Source organism: Somniosus microcephalus, chromosome 17 (genome assembly GCF_052327205.1).
Source record: "Somniosus microcephalus isolate GS21.2 chromosome 17, FLI_Smic_1.0, whole genome shotgun sequence".
In the NCBI taxonomy this organism is placed as follows: Eukaryota; Metazoa; Chordata; class Chondrichthyes; order Squaliformes; family Somniosidae; genus Somniosus; species Somniosus microcephalus.
Genome location: NC_141003.1, coordinates 33,040,118 through 33,058,238, shown reverse-complemented (window position 1 = coordinate 33,058,238; position 18,121 = coordinate 33,040,118). Strand labels below are relative to the sequence as shown.

The 18,121-nt window shown below is 44.6% G+C and overlaps 1 protein-coding gene across 1 annotated transcript in view; it reads right to left on the bottom strand.

The window, feature by feature from the left end:
- Positions 1–1,922: 1,922 nt before the first annotated feature.
- LOC147105622 (uncharacterized) overlaps positions 1,923–18,121 on the bottom strand; it is a 53,902-nt gene continuing 37,703 nt past the window's right edge. The window contains exons 9-10 of the mRNA XM_086010927.1: positions 8,196–9,006; positions 1,923–3,539 (exon numbers count right to left, since the gene is read on the bottom strand). Of these exons, the coding sequence (XP_085867053.1) occupies positions 3,310–3,539; positions 8,196–9,006 (1,041 nt within the window). The 3' untranslated portion in view covers positions 1,923–3,309. The remainder of the gene's footprint in view (positions 3,540–8,195; positions 9,007–18,121) is intronic.

Sequence of the window (18,121 nt, the reverse complement as noted above, 5' to 3'; positions counted from 1 at the left end):
CAACACGCGTCAGGAGCAGATATTGGGAAACTGCGTAATCCCAGGTCACCAGTTTCTGACTATTTATTCAATGCGTGCAAAGATTCCCTAGATTGTTTAGAAAACACTCTGGGCTAGAAATTCATTCATTAGAAAAGGTAGGTAGCAGTTGGATAGTAGGCTCCTGTGAGAACCAAATACTATTTGATTTCTGTGCTTATTTAAGGATTCCAGTTGATGTACTTCCAGTATTCTATACCATTTTGTTGAGCACAAGACGGAAAATATGCATGTTAAATTGAGTTCTGCATCAAATCTAGTGCTGCACTGCAACAATATGTACCTACTTCATTTGTCAAGTTATGAACCCAGTTGATATTTATAAGTACATTTTACAGCAATTTATGAAAAGAACCAGGCAGACCAAAAAAAAACCATTCCAATTAAAATTCTGTTGCAATGTAAAGTAATTTTGTATATTCCTTTTTATATTGCGTATGATTTTTTTTTTAATGGTTGAACAGCCAGAGGATAATGTATGCCAAAATTCAGTGCTCTGAAATGCACAAAGAAGTCATTGTTAATAGAAAATAACTATAAAAGCATTAAGCTAAATATTACAATTCAAACAGAAACTGATGCATGTTGTATAATGTCATAATTGTTTCATACCAATCTTGCTTTAATTTCTGGGCCCCTGCATAAGATATAATATGGTATGTTTAAAAAAAAATGCGGTCAATTTTTTAAAATATAAGATACTTTGAAGGGAATAACCAAGGGCATACTGCAATTGACCAATTTAACACAATTTGACACGGTGAAATAGAACCCTACCCTTTTTCCTCGGAAACTTGGAATCCCAGACTAATGGGATGAGTGTCTCCAGCCTCGCTCCTATATAATAGCAATTCGACAGTTTGTCCAGTTATTAGTACCCCATGATTTGGCACATGTTAACATGAAACTGGCTGTCTCAGTCAGAGCAGCTATAAGGATCAGTGAAAAAGTTATACTGGTGCAGAAGGAGGGGGGCACATTTCTGAGGTTAACGTGAATTATTACAGTAGTAGGGAAAGCATTACTCTTTGTAACTGTGCTACACCAGTTCAGAAAGTGCCTAATATCACTACTGCCGAAAATAGAAAAATAATTTAATTGCTTACCAGTGACATCCTTCTCCATGTTCACTGCAACACCTTGTAAATTCACAACATGCTAGCTCACTTAAGAAACATTAAGTGTACATTAGCCAGGTATTTCAAGGAAACAGGTGAACTAAGTTTGCCTGCAGAGTTGCTAGGCAATAGTTTGACAAAGTTACATTCGCTTAATAATTATTGCAATGTTTTCCATATGAATATTCTAAAATTTGGTCTATGGAAACATTAATACATCAATAGTAAAGTATTTCAACTTTCCATCAACTACATAACACAATCAAAATGGCTAAATGCTTTTGTGTTGTAACAGTATATATTTATATATAGAACAGATTGCTCTATTTGCTTTAGTAATGTAAATTGACTCTAATTGTAATGTTGATACCTGAAAAAGACACTTCCAGAGTTAAGTATATTTTTCATGCAGAATTACATGTACCACAAATCTACACTTGATTTATTTTAAAACCAATAATAGTATTGGTTTTAATGCTCTATAAGGAATTGCACACATCCCTTAATTATGAATTTGACTTCAGCATTGCAGTGCAATGAAGGCATTGTAATGTTTGGATAGTATGTATAAATGGCCACCTGAGGGGGCATTTATTGGATGACAGACGTGCAACTGTAATTTTTTTGAAAGAGTACTTTGTGTAGCTGGTTGAATATAGTGGGATTGCCAAGGTAATCTTTCTTATGATGATCCAATAATTGAATTCCAAAGATATTATGAATAAGAGAATAGTAGTCAAAAAAAACACCAATATACAATATAAATGCTATTAAGAATATATTTACTAAGTCTGAAACACAGGTATTTAGAAACACTTGTACAACACTGTTTAACACAAAGTTGGTGCGCCAGTGAAACTGACCAATAATCAGATGGGGAGCTATTTTCCCCATGTGCTTTTTATATTCTGTTTAAAATGAACAAAAAGCTGGTATGAACCAAAATTATTTACCAATTTTTTTTTTTTAAACTGAATTTAAATTGTACAACATTCAATAAAACCAATCTTCATGTAACATTCTGAACAAATGCAATGGCAGAAAACAATCCAATTTGATTCTAATTACAAACTCCACACAATGACAGGATTGGAATATATATTTTTTTTAAAGTACAGAGAAAATGAAGATACATCACCATGAGATGTAATATTCAGATATCTTGGCAATTCTGACAAGTATTCAATTTTTATTAATGGGTATTGGGGTTATCTATACTTTCTGGGGGGACCTAAATACAACTTTATTAAAATCTGAAATATTTGTACATTAGCGTTGTAAAATTAGAGATATATTTGTTACTTCATGTTACTGTACATGTTTTAATGTTATACTTTCTATGAAACTATATGGATCTAGTTATTGGATTCTGTTGATTCATGAGCCTGCAAAGGGAAAAAATAAATGTTAACTGATTACCTATATCATTGTGTTATCTTCAAATTTAATTTGATGTTTACAACTTGCAAGCTGTTGAACATAAAGATGTCAAACTGGTGCTAGTATCGTGGTGAGTGACATGAATCCGCATTATCTAGCAGTGACTGATGCAGATATGACCAACTGTTTTGTCTTAAGGTTTCCAAGCCTGCAATATTCAAATTAGTAAACGCCAGTGCTAAGTGTCTCAGCAAATGTGTGTTTCTTCTCCACAAACCAAACCTCAGGTTTATTGAGCATTTATGTTTTGAATTCCTCTACTTACTGTGATAGAATTTCCATTGAGTCCAAAGGCACGGAGATGTTTACAATATCAGACTGTGCAAGTATGCTTCACTATAAATGATAAATTAGTTTACTAATGGGTTTACATACAAGTTGATACACAGTTTCAAATTTTTCAAAAACGATGGGCTGGGGAAGGGGAAAATATGATCATTTTATATTGTACAATAGTAAAATACTGCAGATGCTGGAAATCAGAAATAACAACAGAAAATGCTGGAAACACTCAGCAGATCAGGCAGCATCGACGAAGGGTCTCGGACCTGAAACGTTAACTCTGTTTCTCTCTCCTCGATGCTGCCTGACCTGTTGAGTGTTTCCAGCATTTTCTATTATATTTCATTTTATATTGTAACTGGCCTGGATTGATTAGATATCAAGAACTTGTAGAACTATATTTTCTTTAGTCTCCATAACCATTATCAAACTAATGGGAATGTCCAAGTAAGAGTAAAATATCAGCAATCTCGTGTAGGGTTTTGTTTTCTTCAGAATTCCTCTGATTCTTCATTCCTTGATTAGGTAGGGATTTCATGTCTACTGCATCTATTTGTCTCTTAGACTCCTGTGTTAAATTTACCTTCTGGCCAAAGAGATCATCAGATGCCATCGAAGCAGTCTGCGTGGCTGCTACATGAGTGACATTTTTCTCCCAACCTGTAAACATGACATTTCAGAATCTCATTTAAAAAACTTAACACAAATCTTCAGTACCATCTACAGTTAGTACAAAATAATGATTTTATAGGTCAATATGCTACTGCATTGAAAATCTGGATCTATTAGATTACAGTATCGATGGGACAACTTGACAATTATAGCATTGGCATTGTGCACATTTTTTGGACAAAATCAAACAAAAGAGGAACACGTGACTGTTCTAAGTTGGTGAGTTTGAGACAGCATTTTGATCACTGCTGTGCTGTGTATGTAAATGTCTTCAGCTGATGCATGCCTGTCGTACTTAAAATGTTGAGTACGCAAAATGTATGTTTCTTGATTAACTGGCTGAAATGTCTTTTATGTAATCAAAATGGTACGTGAGTCAGAACACTCCATTTCAAAATACACTGAAAACTCCCATAAGCCTATTATAAAAGTGTTCACACTTAAACCTGCAATACCTGTTACACTTGTAAGTGGTGCTGTGATGTTAACTTTGCTAATGTCGCCAACACCATAATGCAACTCAACACTTTAGCCCCAATTTTAATTCAGGACGTAAATTGGGCAGGAAACCCCCATGACGTCGTTGGCATAATGTCGGGGCAATTTTAACTCCCGGGCCTCATTTTTATTTGACGGATGGACTGCTCTGCGGTTTGTGTCAGGAATTGAGCAGCCCCCCCCACCCCCCCCCCCCCGACGTGACACATGTCATTTCTAGCATAACTTCCAGGTCTATTTAAAGCAAGAATGCAACAGTTTTTACCCTATGAAAAAATGGGGACTATTTCTATATTAAATATTTAACTTCAGATGCACAGGATAAATGTGTGTTTAGAAATAACTAGAAAGACTTGCATTTATATTGCGCCTTTCACGACCACCGGACATCCCAAAGCGCTTTACAGCCAACGAATTATCTTTTTGAAGTGTACTCATTGTTGTAATGTAGGATACGCAACAGCCAATTTGTGCACAGCAAGCTCCCACAAACAGCAATGTGATAATGACCAGATAATTTGTTCGTGATGTTGATTCAGGGATAAATATTGGCCAGGACACCGGGGATAACTCCCCATCTCTTCGAAATAGTGCCATGGGATCTTTTACATCCACCAGAGAGAGCAGACGGGATGCCTCGGCTTAACGTCTCATCCGAAAGACGGCACCTCTGACAGTGCAGCACTCCCTCAATACTGCATGGAGTGTCAGCCTTGATTTTTGTGCTCAAGTCTCTGGAGTGCGACTTCAACCCACAATGAGTGTGCTACCCACTGAGCCATGGCTGACAAAATAGAAGTTGCTCTTTACTAAATTAGAAAATGGAGCTCAGTGTCTGTCTGTCTCTGCAATAGGCAGGTTTTTGATCTGTAGAGGAACTAGGATGCGGAAGCTTTGTCCTAGATACTAATCTAATTATACTTGGCCAATGCACTGAAATACCTGGGGCTGTGAACTGCAACTAAAGTGTTTTTATGTATCTTTTGATTGATGGTTCTTTATTCGGAGGCCTTTTGAGTTGCAGACATTTTCTGTGGCCAGGAAATTCCTGAGTTCTCAGAAGACAGATTGGTTGATTTCCACCTGGGGAAGGTGGGGGCGGAGGAAATAGGGACAGCACCTGGTTGGGCTAGGATTCTGTTCCATTTGCACTGGCTCTTTACATTTCAGTAAGTGGGGTAGGCTGTCGTGGGTTGAGGGGGGCGGTAGTGGTGGTTTGCAGGGGAGGAACGTAGAACAATCTTGTGTCTCTGGCCTCCCTACGCCAAGAAGGAATATCTGGGGGAGTTCATGGGCTTCCTTGTGGATTCTGCTCTTTACATCCTTAAATGGATTCAACAGAACTCTCACCAGCTGAGAGCTGGCAGGAGACCAATTGAGAGCCTTAAAAGGCCCCAAATCTTTACTCATGACCAGTAACTGATCTGAGGGATCTATTTATTTTCCTCAAAACGCCTGCTTGCTCTACTGGGAGTAGAAGACTAGAAGCCTCCTCTCCATGCTCTGACAGTTCAGCGTGGGCACCAACGAAATGCTCTTGAAGGTACAATATTTTGGATCCAACCATGCAAGTGACCTCATCCCTGTAATTTAGCATGAGAAGTGTGACTGTCAGCATGTGCAGATGTGGGTTCTTCGCCACTAAATTATGCTGATGAAGTGGGACCCCAGGAATTTCAGTCCCAATATCTTTAGTTGACTTTCGGTACAGTCTAAATTGATAGCTGGCCCCAGTAATGCAGGTGAGAACATTGCTTCACCCACGTAACAGGTAGTCCACGAAGGACTGTTTTCCTCAAAGTCTTGCAGGTCATTGGACTAAGTAATTAATGTTCTATTTTATATTTTTAACTTTTGTGAATTGATTCAGTCATTGTTTACTCACTACATCAATAGCAAAATACTGCAGATGCTGGAAATCTGAAATAACAAAGTGCTGGAAACACTCAGCAGGTCAGGCAGCATCGAGGAGAGAGAAACAGTCAACGTTTTGGGTCGAACCCTTTGTCAGAACTGTTTCCAGCACTTTGTTATTTATTTACTCCATTTATTTGTACACTCCATTTATTTGTATTCAGTTCTTATGTTTTGTACATTTGTGTAATTTTTTAAAACTTAGTTTTAGCCTGAATAAAGCAGTTGTCGTATTTACTGGCTTTCACTGCTGACAGAAGAACATGGTGGACATCTCACGTGGTCTCTGAAGTGGTATATTGTAATTCAAGGGTAAATGTTAGTCCTGTGGCATACTATTCATGGCATACACAAGGGTTCAGAGGGGAATTTGCCTTTTGCAGTGGTCAGAAGTCCAAAGTGTTGGGCGAAAGCTTGTAGCGTAACAGCAACTTTAACAGGAAAACCAAGTTAGCTTAACACAAGTGATATACCAGTAATAATGGGAACTGTGCTATGTGATACACAGAACATCACATCATTTCTTAAAACGGTTTCATAAAATAATTTCAGGGTTTGTGTGTCCACTACCCTAGTTGAAAGTCCACATGTTGATTATTCTGTGTGAAAAGCTTCCTGACATCAGTCCTAAATTTACCTTTTGCTAATTTCAACTGTTGCCCCATGTCCTACTGTCACAGTTTAATTGTAAGTATTGTTGCCCATTTACCTTTTCTGTACCATCTAGTGTACTTTTACAAGCCTACTCTATCACCTTTTAAAGTTGAAAAATATAAGTTTCTGCAGACTTTCCTTTTAGCTGTCCTGCAGCTCTCGGGATCAGTCTCGTGGTTATTCTCTGTAGTGCACTTAGGGCTTTAATTTCTGTGAAGAAATTAGCATCTGCTCAGAGCGCTGTACATCACTAAATATCTGAACACATACTCAGAGCACTGTACATCACTAACTATGACTTACAAGAGATCAACGTTCATAGAATGAATGATGTCAAAACAAACAAGTAAGGCTATAAAAAGAATGGGAGAGTTTGGAGGCTAGCAAAGAAAAACAGTTGCATATCGGGCAAAAAGCTGTTCCATATATTCTATTCAGGAGAGAGGTGCGAGATGAGCCTTCCCAGAGGAGGAAACAATTCTGGGGATAAACTAAGTAGTCAGATGTGCAGGTCAACAGATGGGTGTTCACTAGAACGTATGATAGTGCACCAGGCTTGTGGGTGATAGTCTAAGAAATTGGGTCTTCGATAGACTTAGGACTTACTGGAAGTTAGGAGTTGTTGAATATAGAAGGGTTTGGTACAAAAAAAAACAAGCCTCATGAAGGCAACTTTAGCAATGGCGATAATGAGATCAAGAACATCAACAGATAAAGTACCAAGGGTATAACTAACAAGCCTTAAGAGATGGTAGCTACTGATTAGACTTGGGAGAGACATGAAACTGCTTATGAGTTCATGATTTATGAATTGAGAATGCGTCAAGAAAAACCTTCCTGTGCATGTCTTTCTTCCTGACCATCAGTGCTGTGTAAGAACCTTGACTGGGTCAGCATTAATTTGGTCTACATTCATTACATTTCAATCTATGTTGACTTATGCAGAGAACATAAAAGGTATTACACCATATTATCATGTAAGCAGAAAACATTTAATAGGAGATGGACTTTGTAAAGACCAAGCTGTAAAATTGCTTTTTCTCCCCCAATTTCTTTCCTTCAGAAGGCAGAGGCTCATGCTGGTTCCATAGGCACCAGAACCCTTGCTCAAGTGGCTGTTTTTCTTTTGTGAACCAAGATTGCCAGTAGGCTGTTAGGAAACAATAAAGATAAGCCTGATCTTGTTCTTGTCCAACATCCATACAAATACACTTTTTTCCACATAAGGGATACTGGATAACGATCAAAAGCAAGAATCCCATCCAAACACAGAAACACTGGGATCAATTTTAAGATCCGACTGCATCACTGGATAACTGATTGCAGACCAGGTATCAAACCTGGGATCTTGCTTGTCTGTACGGCTTAGTGCCATAGCAGGCAATGTATTTATCCACTGAGCCATCAGAGGAGCGATGAGGCTGTTTTGCAATGAAAGTGAGCCTGTTACAGCTCAAGAAAGGTAAACCATCCCAATATAAATCACAGCATCTCAATATAAAAGTAAACACTGGTATGAAGGACAATAATGTTTATCTTTTCAAGGCCTGTAAATGTTATATATTCTAGAGAACTTGCCTGCTAATTCCTTTTGATTTATTATATTCTGAATGCCTGATAAGTTGCAGACTTCATTTTCATTTTGAAGGGTTTGTTTTGGCTGTTGAGAGTCTGGTCTTTGAATTTCACTCTTGCTGCAGCTACCGGGGATCAGAACAGAACTATTGTAGTGTGCGATAGTTTTAGTGTTCCTTTCGCTTCTGGCTTTAAGGCATTTTGTGTCATCCAGTTCCTCAAAATGTATCCTGTTGCCTAAACTCGGATCTTTTTCAGTGAGTAGTACAGGTTTCTTAGTAGATGCATCCAAACAATGAGCCTCTTTCTTTGATGGGTTATACTGTCCCCTAGTGTTATACACAAGATTGTTGCCATCATCTTTCAGACTGGTTGGTTCTTTGCCAGGAAAGGAAAGACACTCTGTAGCATTTGACAAGTTGCACTGTATGGCAATATTTGACCTTCCCATACGTGTGAGTGAACACTCCGTTTGCGTCCATGCATCCTGACCCCGAACGAACTTGCTGTCAATAGTTTTTTGATCATAAGCACAAGTCTGTGAGGAGCAATTCATTGATGAGGGTGGAACAAACTGATCCTGATTTTCCTTCTGCTCACTATTAACCAGGTTTGACTCCAATGAGTAAATCGTGACTTTTTTACTGTTGGAATAAGGGCAAGCTTGGCTTGTACAGTTTGTTTCTGTAGGGTATTCCTGTGATGGTACATTTTGGACTTCTCTGGCAGTCTTGACATCAAAAGGCTTTTCCTGAACACTGCCTTTATTTGTAACTGAAACATCTAGCTGCATGCTTTGACCATCTAATTCTGACTGAAAAATTAAAGAAACTGTAAATGACCACTGCAGTGAAAACATTTATATGATTTCATCTAATTTAGTAACCTGCTGCAGAACAGCTTCCTTCACTCCATATCTGAGATCCAAGATGAAGCTGTTCAGTGCATTTATGGCAAATAGTTGCAGGGAGATGACTGACATATGCCATCGTGTTACTGAACACTGTGGGGCGGCAGGGAGGAGGTGGGGAAGAGAGAGTTATTCTCATGGTAGGCATATCTCTCTTTCAAAGCTCTGCTTATAAGGACCGAGATTAAGCTATTCATGAGAGAGCCTGGTTTGCAGCTTTGGACTTGAGTCTAGATCACAAATATTGCAAACTGTTGTGCAGAGGTCCTTCCACCAGACTGAAGGCCGGTGTCAGTTGTCTAGCTAATGAGGAAACTGAGACTTGGGAGGACAGCTGCTGAAAGGTGTTGCCGAGAGGCAGGGTATGAGAGCACACACTCAAATCGAAGGTGCCTACTATTGCATTACAGAGGCACAAAACTGCTGCTGAAGTGCTACACCTCCAATTGGTGGAACCACTGTTAAATGGGCTATGTCACATGCCCATACAGGAGGATGTTGGTAATGCACTTGCACATTTTATGGTGAACTCTGCTGTTCAACATGCAGTTGTGAGGAGTTCCTGCTCTACACTCGGCACTGAATCACCTAGATGGTAAGGAGACCTACATCAGAATGCTGTTCAGACTACAGCTCAGCATTCAACACTATCATCCCCAACAAGCTGGCCTCCAAACGCTTGGCCTGAACACTTCCCTCTGCAACTGGACCCTGGACTTCCTAACAAACAGACCCCAGTCTGTCAAATTAGGTAACCACACCTCCCCCTCCCCGACCCTGAACACAGGGGCCCCACAAGGATGTGTGCTGAGCCCCCTCCTCTACTCCCTCTTCACCCACGACTGTGTGGCTGTTAATGGTTCCAACATCATCATCAAGTTTGCGGATGACACCACGGTAGTAGGCCAGATCACCAACAACGATGAGTCAGCCTACAGGGAGGAGGTCCAGCAGCTCGTGAAGTGGTGCGCCGAGAACAACCTGGCCCTTAACACCAAGAAAACCAAAGAAATCATTGTGGACTTCAGGAAGTCCAAAGGCGGAAGTCACACCCCCATCCACATCAATGGGGCTGTGGTGGAAAGGGTGGACAGCTTTAAGTTCCTCGGAGTCCACATCACGGAAGACCTCTCCTGGTCCCTCAACACCTCCTCTGGTGAAGAAGGCCCAGCAGCGCCTATATTTCCTAAGGAGGCTGAAGGGATGTAACCTGTCACCCCTGATCCTCTCTAACTTTTACCGCTGCACTATAGAGAGCATCCTGACAAACTATCACAGTATGGTATGGCAGCTGTAGCTACTATGACCGGAAAGCCCTGCAGCGGGTAGTCAAAACTGCCCAACGCATTACCGGCACCCGGCTACCGGCCATAGAGCACATATACCAGAAACGCTGTCTACGGAGGTCACGGTCCATCATCAAAGACCCTACCCACCCCAGCCACAGTCTGTTCGCCCTCCTGCCATCTGGGAGACGCTACAGATGCATTCGCACCCGTACGACCAGATTTAGGAACAGCTTCTTTCCCAGGGCTGTCATCCTACTGAACTCCACAAATAAACTCTAAAGCCTGCACATCTGCCAATGCACTTTATTATGGTTATATTTATGTTAATATACTACAAGCCAAATGTATGTTGAATGTTTAAATGTCTTAATCCAAATGTACACTCTCGGGAGCCGCAAGCCTACATTTCGTTGTACTGCACTTGTGCACTAACAATGACAATAAAAGTTGATTTGATTTGATCTGTTTTCTGCCTAGCCTACAACTCAATTGTCTAATAACCAACAAGTAATCATCCTTGGTGTGAGTCAAAATGACATACCTGGTAATGGAACACTGGAACAGAGTCAAACCTTCATGGCAGACGCAGTAATCCAACTCATGATCCAGCAGGTTGCAGTGCTCCATTGATTGATGAGCCAGCCTAGCTCATTGATGGGACTTAGTTAGATAGAGCTGTCATTAACAGCTGAGACATATTCCACTTGGTTCCAAATAACTGCAAAATTATTACCTAACAGGCAGCCAGTCAATACTCTGAGGAAACTGCATGATTTTAGCTAGTTAAAATCCAGCAGTACCCCTGCACACACTTGGAGATTTGTAAGCCTTAGCTTTTGCAACATCCATTACATTTCCTTTTATCTATAAATTGTTGTTTCCTTAATGAACATTTGTCAGCTATGACTTGCCTTTTCCAAACCTGTATTAGCTGCATCTAATAAATCAATGTATTATCTATCATTTTATCATCCTCTTGGTTCCTTTTTTAATTTTTAATCTTCCCTACCTTTTCTTTAACTATTTTTAAAAGTTTATAAAATATTTTGTTTCCTGCCCATCTATAATCTTTTTTGCTTCTATATTTTCTATACTTGAATTTTTTATGTTATTGGCCCTAGATTTTCCATATTCCTTTTAATTTTTCTACTCATTCAAAAACTTGCACTCCATTTATGTGGGTGTCTAGTTTTAACCCTAATCTTCTGTTTGAAAGTTTCCCATTGTCTATTCACTATCTTGTGCCTTTAACTGTCAGTTTTATCTAGTCTCATTTTGCTTTTATCTTGAAGCTTCTCTTTTCCAGTCAAGTACCTTTATCAGTGACTACCCATTTTTAATTTTTATTTAGCTTAATTATGTTATGGTCACTTTTTCCTAGATATTTTCAGCCTTGCACTACTACATGCCCCATTTCATTTCCTAGAACTAGATCCATCACTCCTACATCCTTGTTGAGTGAAAAGCAGGCTGCCCTGGCCACATTGTGGAAGCAACTTCTTTGCTACTTACATTAATTATCCAAAGATAGACTGGTGTAAAAGTAAAGTCATCCATTATTATGGATTTTTGCATGTTTCTTTAATTTGTCGCTACACTATCCACTTGTAATTCAAATCCTTCTATTCTGCTTCCACTTTAACAAAGTACTGAGATTGGACTGTTACAGTGGCTCCCAATCTCTCCCCTCATCCTGGTTAGTCTCTCTGGCCTAGAAATTGGGGATAGCCCCGCTTGAGGCGTTAGAAATGGCGCTGCGCAAAGTTTATAGCCAGACGAAACTTATCGCCGCCTGGCGCGATATTGGGTTGCATCGCCCCCAAAGGGGATTGAGGCGCGAATTCAGACGTTGCACGGGCCTCCTAAGGCGCAAAACTTCCGGCGCTACCCAATATCAGCACGGACGGGCGCAGCGGTGGTCTCAATTACCGATAACCACGAGACTTCCAGGCGCCGGCCGGCTCTTACAGGGGTATGTCAGTCAGCCTCAGCTTCCACACTCAATGCCCTGTAGGCCTCAGAATCGGCGCTCGCCCTTCTCTGGCGCAAAAAACTTGGTCAAGATGGAGAAGGTGAGACAGAGAGCAGAGCGCTTCAGCACTGAGGCTCTGGAGTAGTTGGTGTCCGCAGTGGAGCGCCGTCGAGATGTTCTCTATCCTGACAATGGCAGGAGGCCGAATCAAAAGGAGTACCGCCGAGCTTGGAGGGATGCTTGTCAGAGGGTCAACTCCAGCAGCATGGCGACCAGGAGCTGTTCAGTGCAGGAAGAAATTCAACAACCTCACTCTGGTCGTTAGGGTGAGTGCTGTTTATGCAAACTTCTGATTCCCTCCATCTGCACCTGACTTCGCGCACCCTGTAGCCATGATGCCCCAATGGCCATCTGTCAGCAAGCACCCATGGCCCTTTCTGGGCACACACATGCACATTTGACTCAAGGCATCATGTAAGGGCTCTTGCACCATGGGCGGCATGAGATGATCACTCAAGGTATCATGTAACAGAACTTCCCCTTCTTTCCCCTGCAGTCCAAGCTGGCGACGATCTGCAAGGACCAGCTTCGAACCGGTGGCGGACCTCCACAAGTGGTCACTCTCACAGATCTCGAGGAGAGAGTGCACCAGATTCTTGGAGGACGTCTGTCTGGTCCTGTTACCACTGCAGCTGCCGACCCCATTGTTGACAGCGAGGGTAAGGCTCTCACCTTTTTCAGCTGTCTCCTTCCACTTGGTCCCCCCGCCAGCATGCTTTCTCAGTGTGCAGCCATGTCAGAGCCTTGCCGCAATCTGGCATGCCTTGCCGCCAACTTGTCCTTTTGCTAAAGCCACTCTTCGACCTCCCTGCTTTCAGATGCTGCATCACCAACTAGGGATCTGCGCCCTGAAGCTGCCAGTGCCAGTGCCTCCAGAGGCGAGGATCAGGAGGAAGCCGGAGCATCCGTTCCAGCCTCGGGAGCCTACACATCTGCAGACTGGGGATAGTAGTTCCCTGGAGGGGAGGGGGGGGCGGCGCTCTGATGATGAGCCAGTTGCCGGAACAAGCGGCCTGCAGCAACGCAAGGGGGGTAGGCAAGTTCGGCCACCGGCTCCCCAGAGGGCAAGGCAGGGAGCGATGACTGCTGTGCAGAGGAGGTGCGTAGCCTGGCTGAAATGAGTACCCAGGCCCGGCTCAGGCACACTGAGCTGATGGCTGCAGTGGGGAGGATGCCTCAGTTGATAGAAACACTGGCAAAGAGTGTGCTGGACTTTGGAGCAGCAATGGAGAGGACTGTCCAGGGCTTCGGGGCAGCAATGGAGAGGACTGTCCAGGGCTTCGAGGCCGCTATGGAAAGGACTGTCCAGAGCTTCGGACAATCCCTGGAAAAGTCTGTCCAGGGCTTGTCCGAGGCAGTGGAACAGACTGCTCCGGCCTTGTCCGAAGCAATGGAAAGAACTGTCCAGGGCTTCTCCGAAGCACTGGCACCTGCCACACAGGTCCTCACTGCTGCCACGCAGTCACTTGCTGGCCTCGTCCACCCAGATTGAGGCAACGCGAACTCTCACTGCAGCCACCCTATCTGCATCAGCTAGGATCACCCCGGGCCCTTCCAGTACCATACGAGGCCAGGAATCAGTGGAGCAGTTGATTGTGGCGGATGAGCCGAACCGGTCCCCTCAGAGAGCCAGTGTGTTGTCTGACCATGGTGCAGGTGTCCTCTCTCGGCAGGTGACCATTGCTCATGCCACCGCTGGTACGTCTGCAGTGCAGCTGCTACCACCTGCAGGGCACGCTGCTACCACCTGCAGGGCACACTGCTTCCAGCCATGCCCAGATCAAGCAGCCAGCCTCCGCACCCTCCAAGACCAGAGGTCGTCCAGGCCGTTCCTCGGGCTTCTGCGCTTCCACACAGTCAGCAGGCGTCCCCCAGCCTTGACCCCGCCACTGGGGTTCAATTACGTACGAGCAGCAGGGAGGGAAGGGGCTGACCGCGAAAGAGAAGTCGTTCTCCATCAAGGGGCCAGCAGTAGAGGGAGGTGCTGAGACGTTTCTTTGGCCAAATTCAAGGACTCCCTCACCTGTTGTGATTGTTGGAAATGGTTTGTTTAGTTTTGCGGCTTTGCCGAAGAGTTAACTGTTATTTTGTTAGTTATGGTTTCTGTTGACATGACGTTGTTATGCTGGAAGGAAGGACTTTTTTGCCAATAAAGAAAAGTTTTAATTTGCAATGGTACACGTTACTATTTACAGTCATGCTGGCCTTCAGAGGCTTTGAAAGATCCGAAGTGCGCAGGACGAATGACACCCATCATTCCGTCAGAGGGGTTTGCGAACCGAGTCCTGATGAGCCTCGGACGGATGGCCCTTCCACTTTCAGGAGCCCTCCCATCTTCCTCCTCCTCCTCGTCCGCATGCTCCTCCTCGTCCGCCGCCGCCTCCTCATCCGCCTGCTCTGCTGGACCTTGAGGGACAGCTGGCATTGGCTGGGTGCGTCGAATGGCCAAGTTGTGGAGCATGCAGCAGACGACGACGATGTGACCCACTTGCTCCGGCAAGTACTGCAGGGCTCCCCCCGAATGGTTTAGACAACGGAAACGCTGTTTGAGTACACCAATAGTGTGCTCCACAATGTTCCTGGTCGCCTGATGGCTGCTGTTGTACAGCTCTTCTGCTGGGGTGGCGGCCAAACGGAGTGGTGTCATGAGCCATGGGCAGAGAGGATAGCCCTTGTCCCCAAGAAGCCAGCCTCGTGGGTGAGCCGGCCCCTCAAAAAGGTCACAAACTGAGGTCTGCCGCAGGATGAACGCATCGTGGCTGCTCCCTGGGAATTGGGCGTTGACTGCCATGATCATTTGGCGGTGGTCACAGACCAGCTGCACATTGAGGGAGTGGAACCCCTTGCGGTTGCGGAAGTCCTCAGGATTCAGTAATGGCGCCCGCAAAGCCACGTGTGTGCAATCAATCGCCCCCTGCACCATTGGGAAGTCCGCAATAGTGGCGAAGCCCTGCGCGCGCTCCGCCTGCTTCTCCAGGGTCAGAGGGAAGGTGATGAATTGACGCCTTCTTCTATAAAGGGCAGCTGTCACTTGCCGGATGCAACAATGCACTGCAAACTGAGAGATATTCGCCATGTCCCCAGTGGCTGACTGAAAGGATCCGCTGGCATAGAAATTGAGGGCAACAGTCACTTTGACGGCCACCGACAGAGGTCCTGCACCGTAGATGCGGCTGCAGATCCTCAGCAAGCAGGTGGCACAGCTCAGTTACAACCTCCTTACCGAATCGGAGCCTTCGAACACACTGCTCCTCCGACATGGCAAGGTATGACACCTGCTGCCTGAATACCCTCGCAGTGTACCCTCGGATTGGCCGACCTCCATTGCCCCTCCTCCTTCTGGCCAATCCCGGCCCCCCTCTCCATCCGTCTCTGTGCCCCTTCAAAGTGTCCGGCCATGAGGACGTGGCCCTCCAAAGCAGCTCCCATTCCGATGCCAGTCGGGCAAAACGCTGTTAGGTGTAGTGCTCCAACTGCTCCGGACAGGTCTGAAAAGAGGTAACAAAGTGAGCGTTGGTCCTATAAAAAGTGTGGTGTGGAGATGCCGGAGTTGGACTGGGGTGGACAAATGTAAGAAGTCACACAACACCAGGTTATAGTCCAACAGCTTTATTTGAAATCACAAGCTTTCGGAGCGCTGCTCCTCCTTCAGGTGAAGTGGAGAAATGCATAAAGGCACAGCTTATATAGTCAGAGAATCATGTCAGATGTTTACAGGTAACCTTTCCAACTGCCATTTATCACACCTCGGCAGAGAGATAATCACAGCAGTCAAAGGTGTGAATGGTGTCCAAACAGGTCAGTCAGGGAAACATTACATCAAAGAACAATGTGGTGGGGTCACAAGGGGTCAAATATTGCAGATGCTGGGGTCTGTATGAAAAACAAAAAAACAGGCAAAAAACATTTTTTTTGGCTGGAAATCACAGCAGGTCCGGCCGCATCTGTGTAGCGAGAACAAGCCAATGTCGACTCGAGTCTGGATGACCCTGCATCAGGTGGGGTTACATGTAGCGTGACATGAACCCAAGATCTCTGTTGAGGCCGTCCTCATGGGTGCGGAACTTGGCTATCAGTTTCTGCTCGATGATTTTGCGTTGTCGTGTGTCTCGAAGGCCGCCTTGGAGAATGCTTACCCGAAGATCGGAGGCTGAATGTCCTTGATTGCTGAAGTGTTCCCCGACTGGGAGGGAACACTCCTGCCTGGTGATTGTTGCGCGGTGTCCGTTCATCCGTTGTCGCAGTGTCTGCATGGTCTCGCCGATGTACCATGCTCCAGGGCATCCTTTCCTGCAACGTATGAGGTGGACAACGTTGGCCGAGTCACATGAGTATGTACCATGTACCTGGTGGGTGGTGTCCTCACGTGTGATGATTGTATCTGTGTTGATGATCTGGCATGTCTTGCAGAGGTTGCTGTGGCAGGGTTGTGTGGTGTCGTGGTCGCTGTTCTCCTGAAAGCTGGGTAATTTGCTGCGAACGATGGTCTGTTTGAGGTTAGGCGGCTGTTTGAAAGCGAGTAGTGGAGGCGTGGGGATGGCCTTAGCGAGGTGTTCGTCGTCATCGATGACATGTTGAAGGCTGCGAAGAACATGGCGTAGTTTCTCCGCTCCGGGGAAGTATTGGACGACGAAGGGTACTCTGTTGGTTGTGTCCCGTGTTTGTCTTCTGAGGAGGTCTATGCGATTTTTCGCTGTGGCCCGTCGGAACTGTCGATCGACGAGTCGAGCGTCATATCCCGTTCTTACAAGGGCGTCTTTCAATGTCTGTAGGTGTCCATCGCGTTCCTCGTCTGAGCAGATCCTGTGTATTCGCAGGGCTTGTCCATAGGGGATGGCTTCTTTAACGTGGTTAGGGTGGAAGCTGGAGAAGTGAAGCATCGTGAGGTTGTCCGTGGGCTTGCGGTAGAGTGAAGTGCTGAGGTGTCCGTCTTTGATGGAGATTCGTGTGTCCAGGAATGAGACTGATTCTGAGGAGTAGTCCATGGTGAGTTTGATGGTGGGATGGAACTTGTTGATGTTATCGTGTAGTCTTTTCAGTGATTCTTCGTCGTGGGTCCATAGGAAGAAAATGTCGTCGATGTATCTGGTGTATAGCGTTGGTTGGAGATCCTGTGCAGCGAAGAAGTCTTGCTCGAACTTGTGCATGAAGATGTTTGCGTATTGGGGTGCGAATTTGGTCCCCATGGCTGTTCCATGTGTTTGGGTAAAGAACTGGTTGTCGAAGGTGAAGACATTGTGGTCAAGGATGAAGCGGATGAGTTGCAGGATGGCGTCTGGAGATTGGCTGTTGTTGGTGTTGAGTACTGAGGCTGTCGCAGCGATGCCGTCATCGTGGGGGATACTGGTGTAGAGTGCCGAGACGTCCATCGTGGCGAGGAGTGTTCCTGGTTCAACTGGTCCGTGGGTGCTGAGCTTCTGTAAGAAGTCTGTAGTGTCGCGACAGAAGCTGGGGGTTCCCTGTACGATGGGTTTCAGGATGCCCTCGACATATCCAGAGAGGTTCTCACACAGGGTTCCGTTGCCTGATGCGATAGGACGTCCAGGTGTGTTGGCTTTGTGTATCTTTGGGAGGCAGTAGAAGTCTCCCACGCGGGGAGTACGTGGGATGAGAGCATGTAGGATGCTTTGAAGGTCTGGATCGAAGGTTTTGATCAGTCTGTTGAGTTGGCGGGTGTGTTCTTTGGTCGGATCTGCGG